General features: G+C 40.2%; 1 protein-coding gene across 1 annotated transcript in view; it reads right to left on the bottom strand.

The window, feature by feature from the left end:
* The window catches only part of LOC109194158 (LHFPL tetraspan subfamily member 3 protein), a 37,499-nt gene extending 24,682 nt beyond the window's left edge, over positions 1 to 12,817 (bottom strand). The window contains exon 1 of the mRNA XM_005450900.4: positions 11,681 to 12,817. Within this exon, the coding sequence (XP_005450957.1) occupies positions 11,681 to 12,107 (427 nt within the window). The 5' untranslated portion in view covers positions 12,108 to 12,817. The remainder of the gene's footprint in view (positions 1 to 11,680) is intronic.
* Positions 12,818 to 26,174: the final 13,357 nt, after the last annotated feature.

The following is a 26,174-nucleotide window of genomic DNA, read 5'->3' as shown; positions in this document are numbered from 1 at the left end:
CATCGTAAACTGTGCTATCTGACGCTGCATATGGATCTGACGCTCACACATAATCGAACACGTGCACGCTTCTTTTTGTTTAACATAGTAACACTTCATGTCTTTTTCACAACGATCAAACCCCGATGATGAGTGTTGGTCCAGGTTGGTTTTCCTTGGGATACTAATAGGTAGGTTTGTTTTAATGTGATAAGTAATGCTGGAACTCGCATTAGTGAAATGGTGACCTAATTGTTGAGGAAATCTAGTTCAGCTCAAGGCGTTTATTCTACGCTCTTTTATGCTCTTTCATATAGAAATCAGCTATGTTCAAAGTGGAAGCAACATAGTGACTTAAATCCAAGCTGAACAATTTTATATCTTGTAATTGTCCTTCATTGGTTGAGAGCTACTATTTCTTAGGACATAATTTGTCTGTGTTGCTTCTCATCTACATTGCTGTTGTCAGCATTAAGCTGAAGACAGTGAGATTGCTGAGAAAATTGGGGTTGGTATGGGATGACTCACATGAGACCCAGGCTGAGGCTGGAGACCAAACTAAACACCACACTGTGTGTAGCAGCCCCAGGCTAAAGCTGATGGAGCACAAAGTTTGGTTCTATTTGTTTCCAAAACAAAATGTTGTGTATTTATTTTATCATATTTGTCATCAAAGAAATTGTAACATTAGACAAAGATAATCCGACTAAAGAAAAAATGTGGGTTTTGACTGATTTCATTTATTAGAGGAAAACAGTTCTCCAAACCTACCGAGTCGCCCCGTGTGAAAAATTAATTGTCCCTTAAACGTAACAGCTGACTGTGACACTGATTGCAAGGACAGCAATCAAGCATTTGTGAAAACTGGCAATGAATTAATTTTGGCTCGCACTCTTCTTTGCAGAATTGTTTTAATTCAGCCACATTGGAGGGTTTTTGAGCATGAACGGTCTGTTTAAGGTCATGCAAAAACAAGTCAGTCTGATTTAAGTCCAGATTTTGACCAGGCCACTCCAAAACCTTCATTTTGTTTTGTTTTAACTTCAGTGCTTGAACTCCAGGGCGTGAATTAATGGCTTGATATTCACCTTCAGGATTTTCTGGTAGAGAACAGAATTCATGGTTTAATTACAGCAAACCGTCCATGCCTTGTAGCAGCAAAGCAGCCCCAGATCATCACACTACCACCACCATGTCTGACTGTTGATATGGTCTGTTTATGAAATGGTGTTTTAGTTTTAAGGCAAATGTAACGATACCAAAACCTTCCAAAAAGTTCAACTTTTGTCTCATCAGTCCACAGATATTTTCCAAAAAGTTAAGCTCTTTTCTGGCTCACTGTTCTGGGCTGTTCTGTGACCTCCTGTGTTGTTTAGTTCTTGGAGTAATTTTGGCATGCTGGCAACTCCTGGGAAGTTTTACCACTGTTCCACGTTTTCTCTATTTCAGTGTAATGGCTGTCACTGGGGTTTGATAAGTCCTAAATCCTTAGAAATATCTTTGTAATCCTTTCCAGACTGATAGATGTCAATGACCTTGTTTCTAATCTGCTTTTAAGTTTCTCTTGATCTCGGTGTCATGTGTTGCTTATCTACTTCACTTTCACACAGTTTTTATTTAACTGACTTCTTGATTCAACGGCTCTGGCAATAATCAGACCCGGGCTTGGCTATTAAAATTGAACTCAGCTTTCCCCCAAAACTTGGTTAATCACAGTTAATTCATGATTTAACATGGGTGGAAATTGCTTTCCACACAGTGCCAGGAAGATTTGGTCAGTGTTTGTCCCTTAAATAAAATCATCATTTAAAAACTATATTTTGTATTTAATCAGGTTATATTTATCTAATACTAGAATTTGGTCATCTGAAACATATGTGTGTTGGTGTATCTGATATTCTTGTGGTGGTGTTGTTCCTGCCTTGTAGGGAAAAAATCCTTTGTTTATATAAAACTCTCTTATAGGATAAATAGCAACTATTTCAAGTGTTTTCTTGATTAATTTATACAATATAATGAATATATTATCAAGTTAGGTTTGGTTTTAGTCAAATTTACGTTACTCATCTTGGCTTTCTCGTGAGTGTTTTTAATAGCATTAGCCAGACTCTGGGCTAATGCTAACCGCATGCTCAGACAACGTTATTGGTCGTGGCAATTTTTTTCCTGGATCAACATTATTATGATGATAACAGCAATTGGATATCAGTGCAGCAAGAATGAAAAACATGCAGAAAGAAAAATAAATAAATCAGAAACAGGGTAAATACTTCTTCACTGCGCTGTATTTTTATTTGTAGTCTACATCTCATTTATCTCAACAGATTACCAATGCCAGAACTTCTACATCTGAATCCAAGAGCAAGTAAAGCCTCATGGTACCATTGAATGATCAGAAAGAAACATATGTAGGCCTTGATATCCATGTGACGATGATCTGCACTGTCATAATTTAATACTTAATTTACTCAGTCCAATTCTGTAAGCTTAATTTTCAAATGATGAGGTTGTAAAATGAGACTGATTAATACAATCTTTCCCATGGCAAATTCAGCCTCTAATGTGGGCATGATGAATCCCCTTTTCACACTTGACAATTAAGACTTTTCTCTGGCTCTATAGATGAGTGAATGAGTACCCAAGAAAGATGGCCCAAAACCATGACAATGATATGCCATAATTGCTATTAGATAAATGGGGTAATTAAGGGTGTATGATCCATACAGTGTGGCTAAACGGAGTGTGAAAGTGTGTCTCCACACAGTATAAGCTTACTTCATGATGCAGGTTTATGAGGAGGAATTATACATATAATGAGAGAGCTATTAATAATATATAGATAGAAAGTATTACTGTTGCGGCGTTTATATGTGGCTGTAGGAGAACTGATACTCTTATATCAGGATCTTGATATACTTTAAGACACCCCAGCTGGGCACAAATATAAGAAAGTTCTTTAAAAGCATATTTCCAAAGTGTCTGGGATACAGTGGAAAGTGGAGCAAGATAAACTTTTAAAACTTACTCTGACAAGCTCCCCTGGAAGATGAGGAACATGCTCATCGAGATGAGCTGTCTACAGTCCAAATCTATTTCTGCTTCAGTTGCTGGCAAAACTTGATGGTTGCTGGAGGGGAGCAAGGAGCTTCCAGGCACTCTGAGTATTCCCCTCTGTCAACATCTTCAGCAATTTTCTGCACATCGAGCACATAATACCCACAGCTTACCTATCAATTCATTTGAAAGGATTAGAAGGAGCGGGCGATGGCTTATTTCATCGCGTTATCTCCGTTCTGTGTCAGGGCAAGTCTTGCAAATACTTTTTAACCATCTTGTAATGTAGCAAATAACCTTCCTTCAAGAGCAAATTGCATTTACAGCATACAGGATATGCTACAGCAAGCACTCTGACTTCTACTACAGGGAATAAAACTCTACAAGAAGGAAATTTTTCCCAATATAATTTTGGCTACAGCTTCAGAATAAACCTGAATCCAAAAAAACTGAGATGGGGGGAAAAAAAGCATCTCTGTCTAAGCAGAGAGGACAAAAAAGATGCAGTGTCACTTCCACCACCTACGTGCTAATACACAAAAAAATCATTTAGTCAATCACTTACAACAGGCAGCTGGATTGCACTGAAGAATAACTCTATTGTGCGCATGTGTGTGTCTATTCCTCCCTAGAGCACTTGTTTTGGGTCAAGGTCAAGGTCATATTTGTTATATCAACGCATCATTTTCAAAGGTTGAACATTCCCATAAGAGGCTGCCCACTATTACTATGACTAAAATAGATGTATGATGCGCTTAATTTTCTGTTGCATCAAATCTGAAAGCACTGCAGTTCAGGCTCAATAACATCGGTGATGCAATTTTTATTAAATAAAGTAGATATACTAAACAATAGATGAGGGGTTAAAGGGTTCAGTTCTTAGTAACTGTTATTCTAGCTATCTAGGATATTGTTTAAATCCCTCCTCCCCGACAGAGTGTATGTCCCCTGATTCTTACGCCATCTGGTCAGAGCCTCATTATTACACATTGATTGAAGTTAAAAAGAAGATCAGCATGTAAATGCCCTGCAGCAAGCTAGACATACAGTAGAAAAGGCTTTTCTTGGAAATTATCAGTTGACTGCACTTAAGAGATATGGCAGCTTAGGTGAGGATACAGAGGTAGAGAATGCAGGCAGCGGGGGAGAGGAATCATGGGAGGAGCGCGGAGTAAACTGCAGTGAGCAGAGCAGGAGGGAGTCAGGCTGGGGTGATGGGCTTATGTAACAGGTCCAGATGCAGCTTGTACCTCCACAGAGGATAAAGATTGGCAAGGGCAATGGGGATCAAAAGAGACCTTTGAGTTCTCTGTGACAAATACTCACTGGGTCACCCGTTCGGGGACGATGGAGGCAAAACAGCAACGGCTTAGGCAGGACTGTGCTCTCTCAGTGAACATTTAACAATGGGAGCATTCACCCAAGACAGAATGAGAGTCCGGGACAGAGCATCATCCAGCCAGGAGACAGTGGTTGGAGTCCAGCTGGAACCTTTTTGTTTTGGGTATGCTTAGCTTTTTTCCTCTTGCTGAGTTGTTTAGGTTTTCACTTTCACTCACTGATTAGGATTAGGCACCAAAGTTACTGGTCAGGTTTTACTTGAGTTGGTCTAAGCAATTATGAAGCACTGATGAACTGAAAATGAAAATAGGCTCGTCAGGCCTGCTGTAGAGAGAAAAACCTGTTGATTAAAATATGCTGATTATGCATGGTCAGTGTTAATGTTATCATATATATATATCTGCTGCATCTGCACCTCCAAAGCAAATAGTATTTTTAGCTGTTAGACAAATGCACTGAGAAGTTACATGTGCATCACATATTCATCACTACAGCATGCAAAGTTTTTTTTAACACTCTAGGTCACTGTGCCCTTGCCATCCCACCTCATCCCCCCCCTGTGGAATAAATCAGCAGCCTCCCCTGCCGGAGCTCTGGCCTGAGCCAGGCCACTTCTGAGATCACAGAGATTAACTCCGGCAAATCTATACTCCACACCCTGCAGCGCTACAGGGACACTGAACACAGGGGAGTCATGATGATGACTTGGCTGGCATTTTGAGTTTTGTATTCCACGCTGCTACATTCAAACTCACAAAGTGTGGGCTAATTAATCAGCATTGATCTGCTGGTTTTTATCTCCAGATAGGCAGTCTTGCGGTTTTTAAATTAAACCAGCTGTTCTGTAACCACATAGTAGAATTAAATCAGCAAGTATGCATTACAAAAACAGCATAGACCTCGCTTTGGTATGTGCTGTAATCACTGCAAAGAGGAGCGCGTGCATTGCATGCATGCAAATTACCATGCTTCAATGTGCAATGTGCATGGTGGTGTGTAGATACGGACTGGCAGTTATATGGGGCTTTTATAGTCTAACTGACCACTCGAAGCACTTTAATCTATGCACTGTGTTCATCGCTCATTCACTGCCAGCAGTTAACCAAACATGTCTCTGGACTGTGGGAGGATATCAGGGCACCCAGAGACCACGTGGGCACAGGGATAACATGCAATGTCCACACTGGAAGGTCAAACCCAGAACACTTGTTTCTGTGAGGGAGCAGTGCTGACCACTGCACCACCACGCAGGATAATATCCTTCATCCATCTTCTTCGCCTGTCCACAATCAGCAGGAGTGTGAGCTGCATACATGATAGTTTAGTTGCCTCCCTCTGACTATAATTAGATGGTTCAAGTGACCGTGTGTTTTTTAATTACAAAACACTGAGAGATGGAACAGTGTTAACGGAGAGGTGATTTGAAAACAAAGTACCTGGGTGGACGTGAGAAAAATGGGTAAGAAAGCAAGCAGATCGTTCCTCGATTTTTTGATGTGCAAGGAGGACAAGTGTGCCAATTTCACCTTCGACTGTTGAGCCGGGTGCTGCAAAGGTGTGGATTAGTGCATAAAGCAGTGTTGAGCATCCAGTTTATTTTGCTGCAAAAAGGTTGAGTTTCACTGCTACGCTGAGAAGAAACAGCAAGAGGATAAATCAGTTCTGTAACTCCTGAGCCAGTTTATTTCACTTTACGACCTCACCGCTACTGCCAATGTTCCCACACGGCCATGGTAGATTTCAGCCAATTTTCAAGCCATTTTTAGCCTGAAAAAGATTCATATATCTGTTTCGAAATCTCTCAGATCTCCTCCTTTCGTTTGTCATTTCATTCCCGGTCCCCTGGCATAAAGAGGTATGCAGTTTTCCTTTCTCACCGGTGTTATAGTGAAAGGCACTACTGTGTGTTACTGCAGTAACAGCAGAGAGTACTGTCCTGTGTTGTTTCAAGTTGTTTCTCAAATCTGCCACAGTGGGTTTCTATTTTAATGTACTGTTGAGACACATTACTCTGTTTAGTACAGAGTTGCAGCAGTGCAAGTGACTGGGCACAGTTTCTGTTTCTGTCACGTGGGTAACAGACTGCAGCAAAATCTCAAAAAGGTCTAAAGAAGGATAACTTTCTGTCACAGCTGCAATCATAGTTACACAAATGGAGTTGTGTGGATGACATGAAATACTGATAGAAAAAAAGAGATGTCAAAAATGGACAAACAACAATTGCCTGGAGATGCTGGTGCACTAATAAGTGCAGGTAAAGTATAGCTGTAATATGCCATAAACCCAATTTAACCTGCTGTAACAAAACAAATTTCCCACGTGTAGGACTAATAAAGGTTATCTTATCTTATCTTATTTTAGCAAACAGTGATCAAACACTTTGAAAATGCTGAAAGTGAATGTATAATTTATTTTTGCTTGTTTCTTTCCTTTTCTTTATAATTTTGAAGAAAATGTATTATCACTTTTTGAAATTAAATTTAAATCTTCTAACAATTTGAATATAAATGTAGGTCGTTTATATGCTGTATGCTGCTATAGCATAGTGACTCATAACAGCAGCTTGAAGGAGTTGGACTTCTTTAGCAAAATGCTAAAAAAAGTGTACCAGTCCCTGAGGAGGGATGGACATGCATTAACATGTAGAGAAGTGGAACACATCTGAAATGTCTAGGAAAAGCATCAAAATCAGCCTTTTCCTCAGATTGCTTTTGAAAGTCTGATTTGTATCTGGACAAAAGTTCTCATTTGCAGCATTTACTCTAAAGAGCTGGAGCATTTCTGGTCCAGCGGCAGTGACAAGTGCAGCTTAATGACTGCTGCTCTCATGCTGAGCTCCAACCACTTTCCACCTCTACATTCAACCAGGATTTAAAGCTCCTTTCACAACAAGCCTCTCAATAGAGCAAATGGACTATGGGAGTAAAAGCCAACAACAGCGAACAGAGATAATGATACAAAGAGAAATATGTGGAGAGAGACTGAGGTGACCAGAAAGACCAGCTCGTCTTCGCTGAGCTCTGTCGTCTGATTTGTTTTCTGTCTGCCTTCTGTCTCTGACCTGGATTTTTTGTTTACCTCCAAACCTTTTACTATTTGGTCTTTATTATTTTTTCTTTTTCTCATCACCTCCGCTTGTTCCTAATATTCTCATTGTCCTTTTTCACCACCGCTTGATGCATAGAGGTTTGAAGTTTTGATGTGATGATCCTGTTTGATCTGTTTGAACTCGGTGACTTTGGTTTGATGAGAAACTAATCCCATATTCAACATGTGACACTTTGTTCCTTTTCTAGCTTTCTGTGACTCACGCTCAAGTACTGTGACTCAGTGTGCTTCAGTGAGAAAGTTATTAACGAATGGATCAGGAGTTACCAGTTAGTTAGGCAGCACGGTGGCATGGTGGGAACTCTCCGTGTACTCCGGCTTCCTCCGACATTCCAAAGACATGCAGTTAGTGGAGATAGGTTAATTGGTAACTCTCAACTGCCGATAATGGTTGTCTGTCTCTATGTGTTAGCCCTGCGGCAGACTGGCGACCTGTCCAGGGTGTACCCGTCCTCTTGCCTAAGACAACTGGGATGGCCACCACCCACCCCCTGCGACCCTGACAAGGATAAGCGGAAGAAAATGTCTGGATCAGGAGCTGAAAAATAAACTTGGGGTGTGGTTGAAAAAACACTTGCTAATAAGATTCCTACCTGAGTGAAGTGACCTAGAAGTCAGTCAGAGGAAGACGACCAGACTGCTTTGAGTTAATAATAAGCAGCTCAAATAACTGCTCTTTGCAACCAAGTCATGCAGAAAATAAAGAAAATCTCTGAATGCATAACAACTTCAAAGCAGACTGGCTATGGCAGCAGAAGAGCACAGTGGGTGATATATTCCTGTCAGCTAAGATCTAGAAACTGAAGCTGCAGTTCACACTGACTCACCAAAATTGGACAGTAGGAGATTGGAAATACATTGCCTGGTTTGATGAGTCTCGATTTCTGCTAAAACATTCAGATGGTAGTGTGAGAATTTGGCATAAACAACATGAAAGATGGATCTATCCTGCCTCGTATCAGTGGTTCAGACTGGTGTTGGTTCAATGGTGCAGAGGATATTTTCTTAGCATACTTTAGACTCCTTGGTAAAAAACTGAGCATTATTTAAATGCCACAGCTTACTTGAGTATTGATGCCTTCATGGCCACAGTGTACCCAAATTCCGATGCCTGCTTCTAGCAGGATAAGGCACCATGACACAAATCAACTCATCTTCATTCTTCATCTTTGAAGAAGGTTTCCAGCACCTTGTTGACTTCATGCCACAGAGAATAAATGCAGGTCTGAAGGCAAAATTGGGTCCAACCTGATTTCTATCTAATACAGTGTCCAGCGAGTGTATATATTAAATATTTTATCTAATTAAGCATAAACTGTCTTTTTATGGGACACTAACTTGTCATATTGGGAAAGCAGGAATACAAGCCTTTTACTATTATTTTTAATTATTGTGATATAGCAACATCTTAGGCAAAATAGGGCTACCTCAATATAATAGATAGCAACCTCTTGAAAACCTATGACTCCGGAAAGTCGGAAAAGTAGAAACCTGACCTCTATGAAATTGAAGTCCTTTGAAAACGAACCTGTTTGTATATTTCCAAATAGGTCACCCTCTGTCTGCCCATTATTTCCTGCTTTACAGAGCTTAGGTGTTGCTCATTCACGTGTATGACTCACACTGTTTCTTCTCAAAAACAGACACTGCAGCGCGAACTACAGAAAAAGTCTGTCAGCCCAGCCGACAAGGCAAAGTACGCACGTCAGTCTATAAAACAGTGAAGTAATTATTGCTGACCTCGCTGTATATGTAGTTAATTGGTGTGCAGACCCCTGAAGAACTGCAGTTAAAGGCCAGAAAAGAGGAAGTGAGAGGCAGCGGCACATTTTGCAGTTCTCAATGAAACAACGTTTTGAAAAGGAGACTGGAAAATGGCGTATTTGTGTTTGTGCGTGCATCATATATTTTGCTATCTTATGCTCTATGAGGGGGAGAAAAAGGTTGTACACACTTATATCTACATGCCATGAACCTGTGCAGGTGCACAGACAGAAATGGCTCTGCTGAGGAGAGTATAGAAGGGTACGAGCCCATCTAAGGCCGGCTGGATGCTGGAGCACTCTCTGCACTCAGCTTTGTTTGGCAACGGTGGGCATTTTGAGACTTCTAATGTGTCCTGCTGGTTCCCCTTCTCATCAAACATTCAACGTTTCTACCTGGACTTCACAGAAAAGATGGCTAGAGATGCGTTCTCACACGCTGATTCGCTGGCCAGGAGCATTGTGCAACAGCGTGAGTTTTCTATGTTAAGTGTTTTATCCACCAGCCTCTGACTTCAGCCCAAGGGGATTTATGAAAGCTGCTGCAAAACCGGCATACAGAGTATCACTTAAATTACGTATACGCATCAAGTATGACCTTGATTTTCAGTTAGTGTGCCTGAATAGACCTTTTACTCAATGAGGCATGGTACTGTTACATGCTGTGTTTTCATACCAGCCATATCACCCAGTAAAAATGTCTATAAGACACCCATAAGGATGATTGCTGAAGCAGAGAGAAAGGCTGGTGCCATGGAGCGGAGAGTGCTCTGAATACTGACTGTGTCCTTGGCCAATCTAGCAGCAGGGATGGGTGACAACAAGCTACCGCTGACCAGCTGACAGGTTTAATTTCACTTTGCTTTACAGGTATGAGATTTGTCATTTACCGAGCTACCAAAATGTTTTAAAGTGAAAAATATAAGATAAAGGAAAAGGAATTAATAAAGAACCCTTTTGTATTCACTTTATTTTGTACATACATACTCATTCCTGAGCTGCCATTCATCACCATCTATGACTTGCACTGTAACTGCCAGTGGGCCACCTGTCTTCTATAAGTGAAGTCAGCTGAAGGTTAAGCTGATTCTAAGTGTAACAAAGTTTGACAGTGCTAAACAGTCACGCTTGCTCATTAGGCATCGCTGTGCCAACTTGCTGTGGTCAGGGTCTCTACTTTTGGCTTTCTCTTTCATCTCTTAGCTCCAGAAGCACAAAGCCCAGCGGTCTTCTTATTAGACGGGTTTATTGCGTTAATTCAGCCCAAACATAACACACTGAGCTGGAGCCTTTCCAAATACCCCCTCCCTTCCAGTTTGCCTCATTTCTGTTTGTTGCAAACAGCAAGCCGACTGCTTCGACCACTAGTGCAGCTGAGCTAGAACCGATGTTTGGCAGCGTCTGAACTCTTCAGATGATCAAGGCCTCTGCTGCCACTGACATCAGCCCACCGTTAGTGAGAATACACTGCCAACAGCTGCAAGACTGACCTCGACTTATTTTGAAAACCAGCTCTGACATATAAGAACACACACGTCTTCTGGCTGTGAGGACAGGCTGAAGATCATTTGCATATAGCAAGTTACATTAAATTGGGCTGCATTGTAACTATACATGTGATATACTATATTACCAACATAGCATGTGATTTAATGCTTATGTTATGTTGTTCTGCGGCTTTCAGCTAAAAGAAACTTTTTAATCTAAATTTGTGTGTGCCCGGCTAGCTTCCTGCATCATGCTATCTAATGACTGTGGGAATAGGTGTGCACTTTCCATGTGGTTTTGCATTACAAATAAGACAAGATTGCATATAAACATTTTTGGCTGGTTACGCTAAAGCACTGGAGACTCTGCTGTGATTATATTATTACAATACATCCCATGAAATCCAAAACACTGGAGTTCTCATTGATGCAGGCACAAGGTTTTTGAAATTGTTCAAATGTAAGAAAAATACAAGGAAGAAAATCAATCAAAGTTTTTAATGGCTATTAATAATAAACAGGGTTTTTTTAAATTTATTTTTAATCGTGAGCTGGACGATGTTTCATATGTTACTAAAACTGTAATCCATGCTTTCAGAAAGAAACTTGTTCGGGCTGTAAATACACAAGCGATGTTGGTCATGCATTCAGCAGCCCTTCAGCACCATGGACAGCACGGTCTGCTCGGGAGGGCTGACTGCCAGCTCCCGGGGAGATCCTGGAGACTGTTTATTTTCACCCTGGCCGCTCCCAATTAATTTATCTCATCAACTCATCAATCAAAATTTGATCCATCCCAGTGTTTTGAGCCTAACAGAGCATACACAGAAAACAGTTGGCCAGCTTCTAAGCTCTTCCAGGCATTTTACATTTAGATAATATTCATACTTAAAAATACCTTTAAAAAAAAAGCAGTGGCGGTGAGCTAGCCTCCAAAAGGACACTTACCTGATGCTGCTTGCATCCAGCCACAGATCTTGTACACGGTAGATGTGCTGAGGAGGAAGAAGAGACTGAAGCAGCCGATGCAGGTGACGACCAGCATCATAGACATTCCAATGAAGAAGGAGGCGGCCTTGAACGCACCAGAGGGGATAGCGGAGAACTCGGTGAAGCTACCCTGGCAGGTCAGGTCTCTGGAGACTCCATCTCCAATACAATAATGAAAAAGGCCGAAGTAGCCGACCTGCGGCGTATCCATGCCATCTCCAATCCAATAGGGCTGCGAGAAGATGGTCACGTTAACAATACCGAACAGAATAGTGAAGATGGCCCACAGAAGTCCGATCACACGGGAGTTGCGGACGTAATTGGTCTGGTACAGTTTCGCGGCTTCTGCTGACGGTAGCATTGATGCGGCGGATCCAGGTATCATTTTATGCAATCACAAAGACTAAATGAACGCTGCGATCTGTCCGAGAGCAAAGCGAGGGCTTAACATTTAGAATATAATCAGCTTCTTCTTATTATTATTATTATTATTTAACCTAATCAACGCTTAAACAGCAGCGAGAAGAACGCGAGGAGCGATGCCTGTGCATCTGCAACACAGCAACATCTGTCAGGCGCGATCAACTCATGACGTCGCATAAAACCAGGCGGTGAACCAAGTGAGGAGCTGAAGCGGAGAGCCTGAACCCTGCCTGTGACCGACAGCTGAAAAGTCAAAGACTACAGTGGCACAAACGGTCTCTCACTGTGCTCGCTCCGTGTGGCCGTCGGACGTGCACATCGCTGCCGCACTTTTATAGCTCAGTACTGCCCTCGGAAAGCCTCCCGACATCTAAAGGCATGTATTCACATGGACCTTAGCTATAGCCTATAAAATATGACGCGCACGTATCCTCGAAGAAACGGCTTCAGCTTGTAACGAGCAGCCCGTTATGCCTCCGAAGGTGGTCGCACATACATACATAAGGCCCGTATTCTGCTTAGGAATCAATGCAACCCGATCACAGTTACCATTCAGAAAACACGGCAGCCCCTCTCTGCGTCGTCAACGATAAACGTGTTGGTTATGACAGCATCGCGGGGCTGTCGGTGATGCTGGGACTCGGAGAGGGAGGGGCGCAGATGGTAGACGACGCAGAGGCAGTCCGTGCACATAGTGACACACACCTTCTGGATAACGCTGCGTCAACGGCCAGTGGACTGATTAAATATGAGTGCGACTTTAATGGTCTAAAAGTGGAAAGATTCAACGCGTATAAATGTATTTTTATTGCTGGATGACACCCCACCGCCATCCTCCCGACCTCCCTCCACCATAGGCACCTGCCGTGTTGCAGGGGAGGGGCAAAGAAAGAAGAAAAACGACTAACACTCCTCGGTTTCATGATGTGTGCTGGTCTAATGCCGAGAGGTTATGTAACAGTTCATGAAAATGCAAACTGGGGGGTAATGCACAGTTTCTGTTTTGCTACTGAAAATGCAATAAAATTGCAAAGCCATGTTGACTTTCATGGATTTAATACTAAAAAAGGGGGGGAAATGGGTTACACAGTCCCCCTTCTTGGGAACTAAGGGAACGATCAATGATCAGGTGAAATAAACATAGAGAGCACATTGCCAATGATGTTTTTTTTATGCCACCCTTTGTGTAGTTTCAGGGTTTGGTAAGACAAAAAAAAGCAACTAAGCAACTAAAACAATTCAAATATGCGGCCGTGGAACTAAAATGAGCAGCAACATGCACAGCAAGCTATGTGTGTCATATACTGTTGGACACCTATAATAAACATGGCAGAATTATCAAATAAAGAGGCCAGCCTATGAAAAAGTCATCCCTGTGAGCCAAAATATGGTCATTTTTTCTTTCTTTTTTTCTTTTTTTATGGTCAGAACAACAGGCCCACACACCTGTTCAGCCAACCAATCAACAACCAATCAGAAGAAAGCTGACCTGAAGGGAGGAAGCTGAAAGGAGTTTATTTTTAGACAGTGGATGAGTTGATGGGCTACATCAAGGTCTAGTTTAAGGTTTATGAGGCTTACATTGAACTGTGAGTTTATGCAAAGCAACACTGTAAACCTGAAGAAGTTAGCAGAACTTCTTCAGGTTTTTTAAGCTGATGAACTTAAAAGGTGAAGCTTGTCAGAACTCCAATATTTTGACTATATTTGACATCCACTTTTTGACTAAACTAACTTAAAATGCAACCCAAAACAACAAAGCAAAAAAAGAAAGAAAGAAAACAATTTGTTAAACTTAGTGCATAATGTGAGCAACTGATAAAAGACAAGAACATTTAACTTTGACTCCACTGTCTTTTCTCAGAATTTAAGTCAATCCAGCTGTTTAATCGGAGTAAAAACTAATAACTTTTAGGTTTAGGGTCAAGTCAACCTCAGGAATCAAAACTCCCAAATATGACTGCCACAGTATTTAAATAAATAAGCAGTGTTGGGTAAGTTACTTTAAATTAGTAACTTAGTTACATTACTAGTTACTTCTATAAAAAAGTAACTCAGTTACTTCAAGTTACTCGTTACTTTCAGAGTAACTAGTTACTAGGGAAAGTAACTTTGGTTTTACTCAGAATTCTCTTGTTAATGTGTTGCTTCCGTAACTGGATACCCAGCAAGATTGCCAGTCTTCTAGCTTGCTTACTTGTCACACGTGCACTGTGCCACCTACCAATAGAAAGGAAAAAATAATGTGCATATTTCCACGAGAGAAATCCCACGCCTGGACCGTCGTTGACCGCCGCATGATTCTAGCCTGCTTTTTACATCCAACACAAAAACTGCAGTTGTGGTGCTTTCGATTGTACTCAGAACTCGGAAATTCTGCCTTCTGAATAGGAAGATGTAGGTAACACCAGACTGCAGATGAGCTGCATACAGAGCTGGACTGGGACAAAAAATTGTCCCGGGCATTTTAACTAGAGACCGGCCCCCATTATAGGAAAAATCATAAACCCTTTGAATGAAAACAAACGCTGTTGTGACAGTGATGTACACTGTTCTGATGGTATATATGTATCAATCTATCAATCGTTTGTTGTAAGACTCAGATAATTATTTTTTTTAAAAGCTAGACATTTTAAATGAGAATAAGAAAGAAAAGTATTTCCTTGTGCCCCCCTTTCCCTGTTAATGCCCTACATGGACCCCTGGCAGCACTTTGCTAGACCCGCCCCTGCACAGTTACCAGCTGTCAGCTACATAGAAAAGCATCCTGGTGTTATTTGTCTCTCAGAAACAGTTCATAACTTACCTTCAACTCATTCATGTCACCTAAAAGGTAAACCTGTTTCTCCATCACCTGTTCAGCTCTGATGATTCAGTAAGGACATCTCCTGGTTTCATCTTCATGTTTCCCTCTCACCAGATAACTAAATCGATATCATGACCTGCAGCTTTCACAGCTGTGGCTCCAGCAAACATCAGCTGATACTAGCAATTAATATTAAATAAATTCTAACAACAGCTGATCAAGCTTAAACGTGCTGCTGTTGTTTAACGCGACATCCGGCGGTTTCCTCTTTCTGGCGCAAAGTGGGCGATAAACAAACAAGAGAGAAAAGCTGATAATTGATCAGTTTCATGATTGAAGTAGAAACATGAGAGGGAGGGGAGAGAATGAGAGAAGAAGAGGCAGCTGTGCAGCGTAAACACAGAATAACTCCAGCTTTGTGTCTTTTTCCCTTGTAGCTGAAGTCCGGGACAAACTGTTCCTTTTCACATCAATACCAAACGCGTAATATTTTCTCTGAATTCGAGACGATTCTGAGACAGTTGGCAACTCTAATAATTAACCGTATGAACAAAATAAAGTTCAACATCAGTAACATAGCACCCACACAGCTGTATAGAAACTCCGTCATGCTAGCTAGTAGGCTACGCAGTACGAAAAAGTCAGCATAACGAAAATAAACTCCACCTAAACTTGGTTTATATCTGACCCAGATAGACTGCAGGTCATAACTTCTTACCTGAAGTTCAGTTCACCTGACACGGCGGCCGCTCTCCTTTTGCCTCCCTTTTCCTTCATCCACCTGCTGGCTTCCACCACTTGCTAATGTTATTGAATCTGTGGAAGCTCCGCGATGCCACCACACGAAGTAACGAGTAACGAGCCTATCTAAATCCCAGTAACGAGTAACGCGTTCCTGGTTTTGGCATAATAACTAGTTACCGTGCTCGTTACCACAATAATAACGTAGTTACTGTAACGCGTTACTTAATAACGCGTTAGTCCCAACACTTTAAATAAGTAAAATGAAATTATGCAAAAATAACTGTTGATCAGAGTGGTTTAAAAATAATAAGTTGAACTATTTCAAATGGATGAAAATGTTAGATGAGTATAAGCTATTTGAGTTAGTAGGCCTGTTTAAAAAAAAGTTTACATTACTTAGTTTACTTAATTACTTTGAGTATTTGGGTTCACAGTGTACTGTTTAGGTCAAGTGTGACAAATATGCAGAAAATAAGAAACCAGGAAGAGGGCACTTTTTTTTACAGCACTCTAATGATAGAGTAAAAAATAACATGAAGGCAGTGAAATTAAATTATGCAATTTTGGTTATTTTAAAGAAAACAATGAATAAAATCTACCAGGTTCAAAAAATAAAAACAAATAAACAACAACTCAAACTAGTGTAGATATTCCATGTTATGATCTATGCATTTATGCCTCTGTTTTTGAGTAAAATTAAATACATTAGCACTTCTTTACCGCTTTAACAAGGCTATCATGACTGCGTTTTAAGTCATTCTAGAATAAGGGCTACATTCTGCATAGAAATCATGGTCATGTTTTCACTTGGTGGCTAAGGGATTAATGTGTAAAGGATTTACTGTTAAATGCAGAGTTGTTGAAAGCACAGATGGAACGCTGTGCATTCATCAGGCTGAGATGCTGCCTCATGACATTAGTGGTGTCACGTCCCCGCTGATGTTTTATTCCTACAAAAAGGAAAAACACATAATTCAGCCACAATATAAAAATCTCTGACAGATGAAGTGAATAAAACCGATAGTCTTACATTATTATGATGATTGAGTGAAAAATCTTGGAATACATATAGATGTTGACGGTGCAGATCTCCTGTCCATACTCTGATGTGTTCAGTAGCACAAAGGGGATGTAGGTGGTTTTAATCTTGTAGCTAATCTGTGCATTTTCCACCTGTTGTGAAATGAACAGTGAGTATATGTGTTTTCATCTTGCATACCCCGTGGATGCTTTAGCCTAACACAGGCATCCTCTGAATGGATGCCAGAGAGATTTAAAAGCAATGATGGAAGAATGTTTTGTTAAGATTAAAATGCATTCTTGAAAGTTTTATTGAGAGATATTTTACATATATAAAACTACATACAGCATAAACGGCTAAACTTCACAGCAGCATAATGTCAGAGCATTGTGTAGTGAGGACTTAAAAGCAGGACACAGCAGACAGATTACCAAACCAAATCAAGCCTTTATTGTGGATAACTCAAAGCCCCCCAAACTGAAGTCTATATGGAAAGAGAAGCCAAAAACATACTGCAGAGATAAAATCCAAAGACCATCACAGAAAAAACTTGGCTGAAGGAAAGAGGGAAACAAAACAGACATCTTAACAAAGGAACCATGAAAGTCTGGGCTATATGAGACCAGACAGAGGGAACAAGCTGTAGAACCAGCTCCCAGGTTGGATTTGGGGGGCAGGCATCCTCTCTACCTCCTCTCGATCAGGCTTAAATCTTTCCCTCTTCATATATAGTTATTTAGCACATGTAGTCATGGCTGGATCAGGTGGCCCTGAATCCTCACTTAGTAACACTGCAGCAGGCCACAACTTCTGGGGGCTTCCCATGATGAACTGTTTCATCTTCACTCACCTTTTTCACACCTTTCTTCATTTAATCATTAGTTATTATTAATCTCAGGCTCTCTTCCACAGTATGTCTTTGTCCTGTCCTCTTCCCCTCACCCCCAACTGTTTTCTCTGTCACGCAGGATGTCTGCACCTCCCTGAGCCTGGTTATGACGGAGGTTTCTTCCTGTTAAAAGGGAGTTTTTCCTTCCCACTGTCTCCAAAGCGCTTGCTCATAGAGGTCACCTGATTGTTGGGTTGTTTTTCTGTTTTCTCTATGTTATTGTAGGGTATTCATCTTAAAATATAAAGTACCTCTGGGTAATCGTTGTTGTGATTTGGTGTTACATAGATAAATCTGATATCAATAAACAGAGGTGGACCAAGGCATAAATATAGAAATAAGACAAAGGGAAGCACAAACAAATATTAAGGAAACTAATGGCAGGCATAAACTAAAAACCAAACTCAACACCAGGATATATAAATGAACATAGTAAGAGCATTTCGCAGTTGCACAGTTGACATGAAATTGAAGGTTGAATTTGAACCTAAAGCCAAAAGTAGAAACACCAGTATGCTATTGCCCATCATCCACTTTAGTTCCTGTACCAAAGTCTTTTCCTTTTAAGATGATGTACAACACTGTGCACCTGGTCTTGCCCAATAGTTTCCCAGGCTTTCTGCAGGTCTTCCAAAGTTGGACAGTTGGAGATTTTTAGAGGACATTTTTGGCAAACCACTTAACTTTGACCAATAAATGACTCAAGCATAAAAAGGCACCTAACTCATCAGATGAAGCTTTGTTGTATTCACACATAAAAAAAAAAAAAAAAAACTTAGCAAAGGTCCAGTACCTTTAGGCACTGCAGAAACACATAATTTATTCCCATTTCTTTGCCAACTGAATCTATGGAAAATGTCAAAGACAACACCGTCTGACAGACTTAAAATAGTATTTATGTATCAACAAGGGGATTCTTCATCAGTGAAAAGATAAAAAATGAATTGTCTTAATACAACAACAACTAAACCTTTGTGCATCAGATGAACAGTATCTGAAATTCAAGTCTGTAAGAAATAGTTGAAGCAGTTGGGCATCAAATTCAAGGCCAGACAGTCTCTCTACCACATATCATGTGAAGAAGGCTGAAGATAAACGCAACCTAAATCGAGGCAATTGTTAAGCTGTGTGTAATTTTCCCGACCATCTCTTAATAACAGAATCGAATATGATGTAATGACCCAGAAACACAAAGCAGCAAAGTCAAAGTCAGATTTATTGTCACAAACCAAATGTACAGATCATACACGGAATTTGAAATTGCAGTTCTACCACAGCCCTCGGTGTTACACTGAAACAACATAAAGGATAAAAATCTTATATACAATACAGTCTTATATAAACACCAGTGTCCAACACAATCAGAGACGTTGTGGGCAAGTGGGGTGGGGGAATTAGTGAAGGGTGATGGTGGAGATTCAATTCAATTCAATCCAGTTCAATTCAAGTTTATTAAGTTAGTGCCAAATTACAACAAAAGTTACCTCAAGTAGCTTGACCACGTAATGTCCAGACTCTACAATATTGTGGAGAAAACCACAATAAAAAAGAAAAAAACATGACAAACAAAGACATGTTAAAAATTTAGAGCAACAAATTATTAAAGTTAGTTTGGAAATATTGATAGAAGAGGAAAAAGTCTAAATAATTATCAGCAGTTATTAAAGTAGCATTAAAAATGCTTGCACAGTAACGAGTTCCTTACTAAATGAGTTTAGAGGCTGAGAAAGTGCTTTGGCACCGTTTTGGTACTTATTAAATCAATCCTTATTTCCCACTGAGCACTACGGTTTATTTTGACCTCACCACCCGCTTTCATATAGGCCTGAACATCTCACCAGTTTTAACCCACACATTTGAATGCCTTATTACACTTTTTAATAAACAAGCAGTATTATATGTAACACGGAGAAAAGAAGAATATATATATATATAGATATATACATAAATGTCGTCCAGATAGAGTTGGTCTGATAACCATCTTGCACACATGACATAGTATTTGCCAATTTTAACTGCCATTCTCTCATATTGTGTACAATTGACCCTGATTTGCCTAATTTTTATATTGCTGTGTAGAAAATGTTTACAATTTAAGTGAGCTGAGGATGGGAATTTGCAGTGTAGGCCAGCCCTGCTGTACCACTGAAGTATCGAGTGGACTGGTTGGAGCAAAGCTTAGCTTAGAGTTATTTACGCATATTATAATACTGTACAATATAATTTTAAGTAAACGTTTTTTAATTACGTAAAAAAAAAAAAAATGCATTTACTATTTTTAATCCACGTTTTCAGCTTTTTATCCATCTGCAGAGGTTCCACCCACAATATGGAAACCACTGCATTTAGCTAACTTTTAGCAAGGGAGGGATAATCGCTTGTGCAACAGTGGAAATGTGTGTCCAAAATGTCTCCACAATGCAGGTAAGTGTTGTCAAGCCTGCACGACGTTTCAGAGTTTATATTAAAAAAAGAAAAACTAAACCAATCACAAAGAAAAACAAACATTTAAGCTAACTCAGCGAATGAAAATGTGTCAATCATGACTGTTATCAGCAGTGGAAATAGCCTGTGAGGGTAAGTATCACAAGTTTGTTTCTTTTGCCTAATTAATGGATGTTGACAAGTGTTTCCACCACACCAGATTTAAGCCACAGCTGCTGGTTTTCAGAACAACCGAATTAAGAGTTGGCCAGACTTTTTAGAGCAAGAAAAACACATTTTTTAGTTAATTACCTGATACCCTTATGTATGTATTTATTGTCTCGCATGTTAGTCTGCTGACAAAAATAATAATAATAAAAAACAAAACACAAAAGACTATGTTCTTTTGCTGCTATTTCTGACAGTTTGATGAAAAAGTCTCTTATGCTGGAGCAGATGAACACAGTTTTAAACAAATCACATTAAGCTAGACCTTTATCACGGCAATTATTTTGACATTTGAGGTGGTAAACACAGGTGTCTAACAAGACAAATCTTTAATTTATAGGCAAGGAGGCACATAGTGATGTTAACAATGAAGTAGGAAAAGACGAATCATGAGAATTTAAACAATTCACGAAACGGGGAACAAAATAAGAAAAACCTGGAAAGCTTTACTGGAGAAAAGCAAAAGGCAGTGATTGGCTAACAGGAGACAGGTGTGGAAGGCCACACAGGTGAGACTAATCGGGGTGGGGGCATATAATCACAAAAGAGCGAAAACTAAAAAAAAAAACCACGAGGTGTAAGATTAACAGGACTGTGGAAGAGTTATAAAGTAAATCAGTATACCCCTCCGCTCCTGTGCTCTCTTCAGCTGGCTCTGCTGTTTTAAGAAACTCTGTCGTCAGGAAGCTTCCTTCAGAGTGTCGTGTTTGTTAATGAACTGCTGAAAAACAATTGCACAGTCTCTGACGTGTCTCTCCGTTTGTGATGAAAGTCATTTTTTTTCACAGCTTTGGAGAAAGAACAGCTCTCATTTTAAGCCAAAGATAGTGCTTTCCTACTAAATCTGCCCATTATTTTTTAAATTACATTCCAAGGAAAAAATGTGTTGGGTTTTAGAGTCAATATATTTATTTAAATATAAATATACTGAAATGTTTTAAAGAGATTTTCAAAAATTATTTAAGATCTTCAATCATCTGAAGCTTGATGCAATACTTCTTCTTACCACCAGGGATCAGTATAGCCTAGCGTTAGATGGCTGCACACGGTAGACTCAGAGATTGCATATATACATTATTGCCAGAGCTCAAATACAGAATAGTTAATGTGCAAAACTGTTTGTGTGGCAAGCTTTATGAAGCTTTCTCTAGAAGATGATTTATGATGTCACTAATCTCTTGTAATCTATCATCTGATCTGTGTGAGAGTTGTGGCTCAGATAGAAAGGTCGTGCCCTTCGTGCTCTGTGCCTTCTGGACCATGACGCTTCTTTAAGCCTGGTGCGCTGCAGAACAATATCGGAATAAAGAAATTATTTGGTACCAGACTTGACTTTCCTTTCCATTGCATAATGATAATCGGCAACACAGAGCAGTTAATAGTACTGTAACAACGTGCAGGTGTTGACAACACGATTAGCATGATTTTGGACACATGTTGCAAAGCAAACATGCACTTTCAGATGCTCACGGGGTCAGAATTGTCTGGTATTGAGAAAAGTCAAGCTACTCACAAGGCTTCTGCAGTTAAATTAGATTACTTTAGTTGAAAAATGAAAGTGGGCTGAGACAAGGTAGAGAAAGGAAAGGATGCAAAGTGTGTTATGACTGTGAATCGGTCAGTGTTGGCTTGGAAATCGGGGAGAACTTAGAGGCAAGGCTGGGAACAGTGCCTGTGGGAGTTGAAGAGAAAGAATGGTTGGTGGAGGATAAGAGAGATCTGCATCCAATTTTAGGATGAAAGATAGGCTTGTGTGTGTGTGTGTGTGTGTGTGTGTGTTTGCATGTTTGAGAGAGTGAGTGAATGCCAAAAAGAGAGAGCCTGGGCATGCTGAGATAAGCATTGGTCGTTGGGCGGTTGTTGTTTTCAGGGCATATGAGCACATTATGGTTATGGTTAATTGCTGTGTAGTGATATGGGGCTGCAAACAGCTCTTTCTGAAATGTCGACCTACAATGGCGCCATTCTCGATAAGAGTCTTCCCGTACTCTGTCTCTCTCTCTCCCTCCATCTGCTGCTTCTCCTCTGCGTCCCACAAGCTCTTTTTTTCTCCAGGAATTGAGTTTGTTTTTTCTGCTGTTATTTACTTGTTATTTTTAAGCGTAGTCACAAATGTTTATCTTATCATCTTTATTCTGGGAATAGTGCATGTTCCTGATCTCTTGCGGCGGTGCTGCAGTCACTACTGACAGGTCCACTTCATTGCGTAAATCCTGTGCTGAGACTATTTTGGACAGTATTCCAGTGCTCTTGTTTTGCTGTGAGCAGGCACAAAACACTCAAAGTCATTTGCTCTGAATTGCCTCCTGTGCTGAGCCAAAAAAAACAAGGCAAATCGTCCTGCTTGTTGTCCTGACCTGTTGCACCATCTCTGGTGTGGGTTCTTCCAACTGTGGGTTCTTCCATTGGAAACTGCTGTTTGGTCTCTGATTTGGTGAGTCTGAGACAGAGTTAGCTGAACTCGAAGGGAATGATGTAAATATATGTATATTTTTTGCTGTTTTATGGGCAGAATCATGTTTTTTCTATCCAGGTATGCCTTTTACTGCATTGCCAGTGTGTTTGGGATCGTTGTCATGTTAGAACATGAATCTGTTGCCAATCAGACACTTTCCAGGTGGTACTGCATGCTGAATCAAAAATCTGATGGTACTTTACTGCACTCCATCAATTTTGACAAGATTCCCAACACCACTGACTTAAATGTAGCCCCAAACCATGACACATGACCGTGTTTTACAGATAGCTGTAGATACTCGCTGTTGTGCCTTTCTCCTCATCTCCTACATAGATATTAATTTGGCCAAAAATGTCAAATTTGGATTCTTCAAAGTCCTCTTGCCACTGATTTTCAGTTTAGTTCGTGTGTAATTTGTCAGATCTCAGACTTTCTCCCTGTTTTTCTTCCTTAAGAATAGCTTCTTGACAGCCACCCTTTGCACTGAGACCATTTCTGATAAGAGGTTGACAAACAGAAGATGGATGAGCTGAAGGGCCAGATGCATTTTTCAGGTCCCGTTAGCTATTTCTTAAAGAGGTACTGTTCATCTGCTGTAGATAGTTTGTTATTCCTGCTATTTATTTGTCCTTCACTTTTCCACTTTCCTCAGATGTTTTTGAGGACACACTGCACACTATATTGTTTTTGGCTAATAGCTCTTTGTGATTCAACTTTTTGGCGTTCAAACAGACTATTTTATGTCTGTCTAATTGTGTTTTCTTTGGCATTTTTGTAGATTTAGGAAAAAGGAAAAAGTGGTCTCTTTCTGTATGTGTAGACACAACATCAGTTCATCCCCAGAGTATGTTTTTTGTTTAATGCTCGAATGATTCATTGGTCAGTGTTGTGTGGCTTTCCAACAAACAAAAAAAATTCCTTTGGAAACTGAAAACTGGGTGAAAAAGCAGCCGGTGTCCAAAGAAAAAGACCTTCGGAAAGCTTGGAGAACCATTGCTCAAGACCACTTTAGAAAATGACAGGAAACTCTGGCTACTTGGAAGCAAAATAAGAAGAAAGAAAGTGGCCCCAAGACTTGGGGCCACCATTGCTTTTATCTACTCTGTGAGACAAAATATCATTAATGTTTAGCAAATCAGTTTTCTTTGTCCACTCAACATAAATATAAATTTTAAAAAATAGCTGTTTTGGTTTCTGAGAAAAGTTTCCAGACTTTTTGAACTCTCAGCTGAAAGTCAGACTCGTCTATTGTAGAGGTGACCCCCACTGTGTCACACAAACACTCCCTCGCAGACTGTTTACCATCACAATGCTGACACTGGCACTTTCCCTCGCTGTCAGCAGGACTCATAGTTATGTATTTTTATTGTAATTACATGGCAGTGTTTTTATATTTCCAAAATGCCCTTGTTTTCCCCCACTGGCTCTTTCCATCCACGACCGCAGATCAAACTGAGCTACTGCCAACACTTTGCTTCCCCGAGCTGCTGAGAATAAAACAAAAAACACCAGTAAACAAAAGATAAAACAGCGAAATGAAAGCTGGTGAGGGAGTAAAACCAACACAATGAGAGGGACTGTTGAATGATGGTGTTGGTAGGAGAAGGGAGGGGGGGGTGCTGTCTAATTCTGGCTGGTGTTGGAATTTTATGATTATAGACGAGGAACGTGTTTGAGAGCATGTGCATCTGCTATGTTGTCAGATAGACTCCTATGCATGTTATTCTGAGAAGAAGTTTTAGAATTTTATACATAAAGTTCTGACTTTACTTGGAATTAATTTACTTTGTGATGACAGACGTGGCAGGGAAAATGAAAAGCAATGACAGGTGTACTCTGGTGTTGTTGGTTTCATCTTTTCTGTTGGACTTGCTGACAGTTATAAGATGCGGCCTGGTTGTACTTTACGGGTTAAATATGTTCGTACCATTCTTCGCTGCCTTGTGTGATGAGGGAGTCTGCCTTCCAAGACGCTGTCTCCCTCTGATTAAAATGTTTACACTGGTCTCATTAGACTGATAACACTCTGTGCCATACTAATGAGTCTCGCAGCATCGGTGTGTGTGTTTGTGCGCTCATGATTGTGCAGTTTGCTTTTGTATGTGCGGGAAAGAAATCTATTTTTGCACTTTTAAATTAAAATTGATTTGGGTTTCATGAATAAGGGTAAGGACACCTTGATATAGAAGAGGTGTTATCAAAGTTGTTACCTCTCAACTGATTGCGGTTGATCAGAGTAAACGTGACGTGTACAACGATGGGTGTTTGTATAGGAAATTTAATTGCTCAACCCTTAGAACACTGTTGCCATTTACTATAGGCTTAGCATCTTCCATAGTACCACAGACATCAGCACATCATTAACAGGAAAAATAGTTTATGTTCAGTATCTCAAAAGTCCAATTCTCTGGATTCCTTCAAAGACAACAGAGTGTATGTCTTTTAATGTACCACTAGATGGCATCCCGAGAGAAGCCTTTGTAATCTCAGCGTCACTGTTTTGTTTGTAGTGTAGGCTACAAGAGGGATGTTATAAAATAGCGCTCATCTCCATAGGCGTATTTTTTATTTGTTCTTAAAACTGCTCGATTTGCTGTAGGCCTTTTCTGCCACTTTAATATATGATTGTAATATTGCCTTTATGTTCCTTTGCGTCTTGTGCAGCATTTTGTTGGATCTATCAAAGCACAAACACTTGGGAGTTTTTTTGTTTGTTATTTGCTTGCATTATTATAACGAGAAGTCTTTTGCACAGATTTTGGCAGTTCAAACGTCTACACATGAAGTCTCCATCTCCATCTGGAGAGTTAAGTGATAGAGATGAAGAAACTTGGCATTTTCACAGTAGATTTTTGCTGTTATTGACTGTTAAAGAAAAAGCGATTGTATTTTCTTTAACTACAAGTTTTGTTTTCTGTGATTATCTGCGCTTCCAGAGACGTACAAATCTGTGAAACAACTGCTGTTTATCAGCTCTCTACATTTGCGTGGAGGGTCTTCATCTACTCTAACCAACGAGGCTCTGACAATTACTGCATTTGGCTTTCAGGAATGTAATAAAGGGGGATTTTTAATGTTTTTCTGTGATAGATAAGCCCTTGAATGGAGGTTTCTTTATAGCCATAAACTCTGCGTATTTCTTTATATGTGTGTGTCTCTGTGTGTACATATGTGTATTTGATGTTGCACACCTGCTGTATGACTGACTAAGAGACAAGCAGTGGGAGCAGTCAGCTGTATGTGCCTATGGTTAAAGGCTGCATGTGGAACAGGAAAGTTTCATCACACCAGGTCAGATCACCTTGTACATACTTAGACAGTCCCCTTTCCTATTCCTGTCTATAAAACTGCAGGTCAGCAGCTTCTCTTTCCTCTCAATCTGTCTCTATCCTTTCTGCTAGTTACTTACATACATCATTCCCATCATACCTCTCGCTCTCTCTTCCCTTCAGCTCAATC

This window comes from Oreochromis niloticus, linkage group LG7 (assembly GCF_001858045.2).
Source record: "Oreochromis niloticus isolate F11D_XX linkage group LG7, O_niloticus_UMD_NMBU, whole genome shotgun sequence".
Lineage (NCBI taxonomy): Eukaryota > Metazoa > Chordata > Actinopteri > Cichliformes > Cichlidae > Oreochromis > Oreochromis niloticus.
This window is presented reverse-complemented; position numbering and strand designations above follow the sequence as displayed.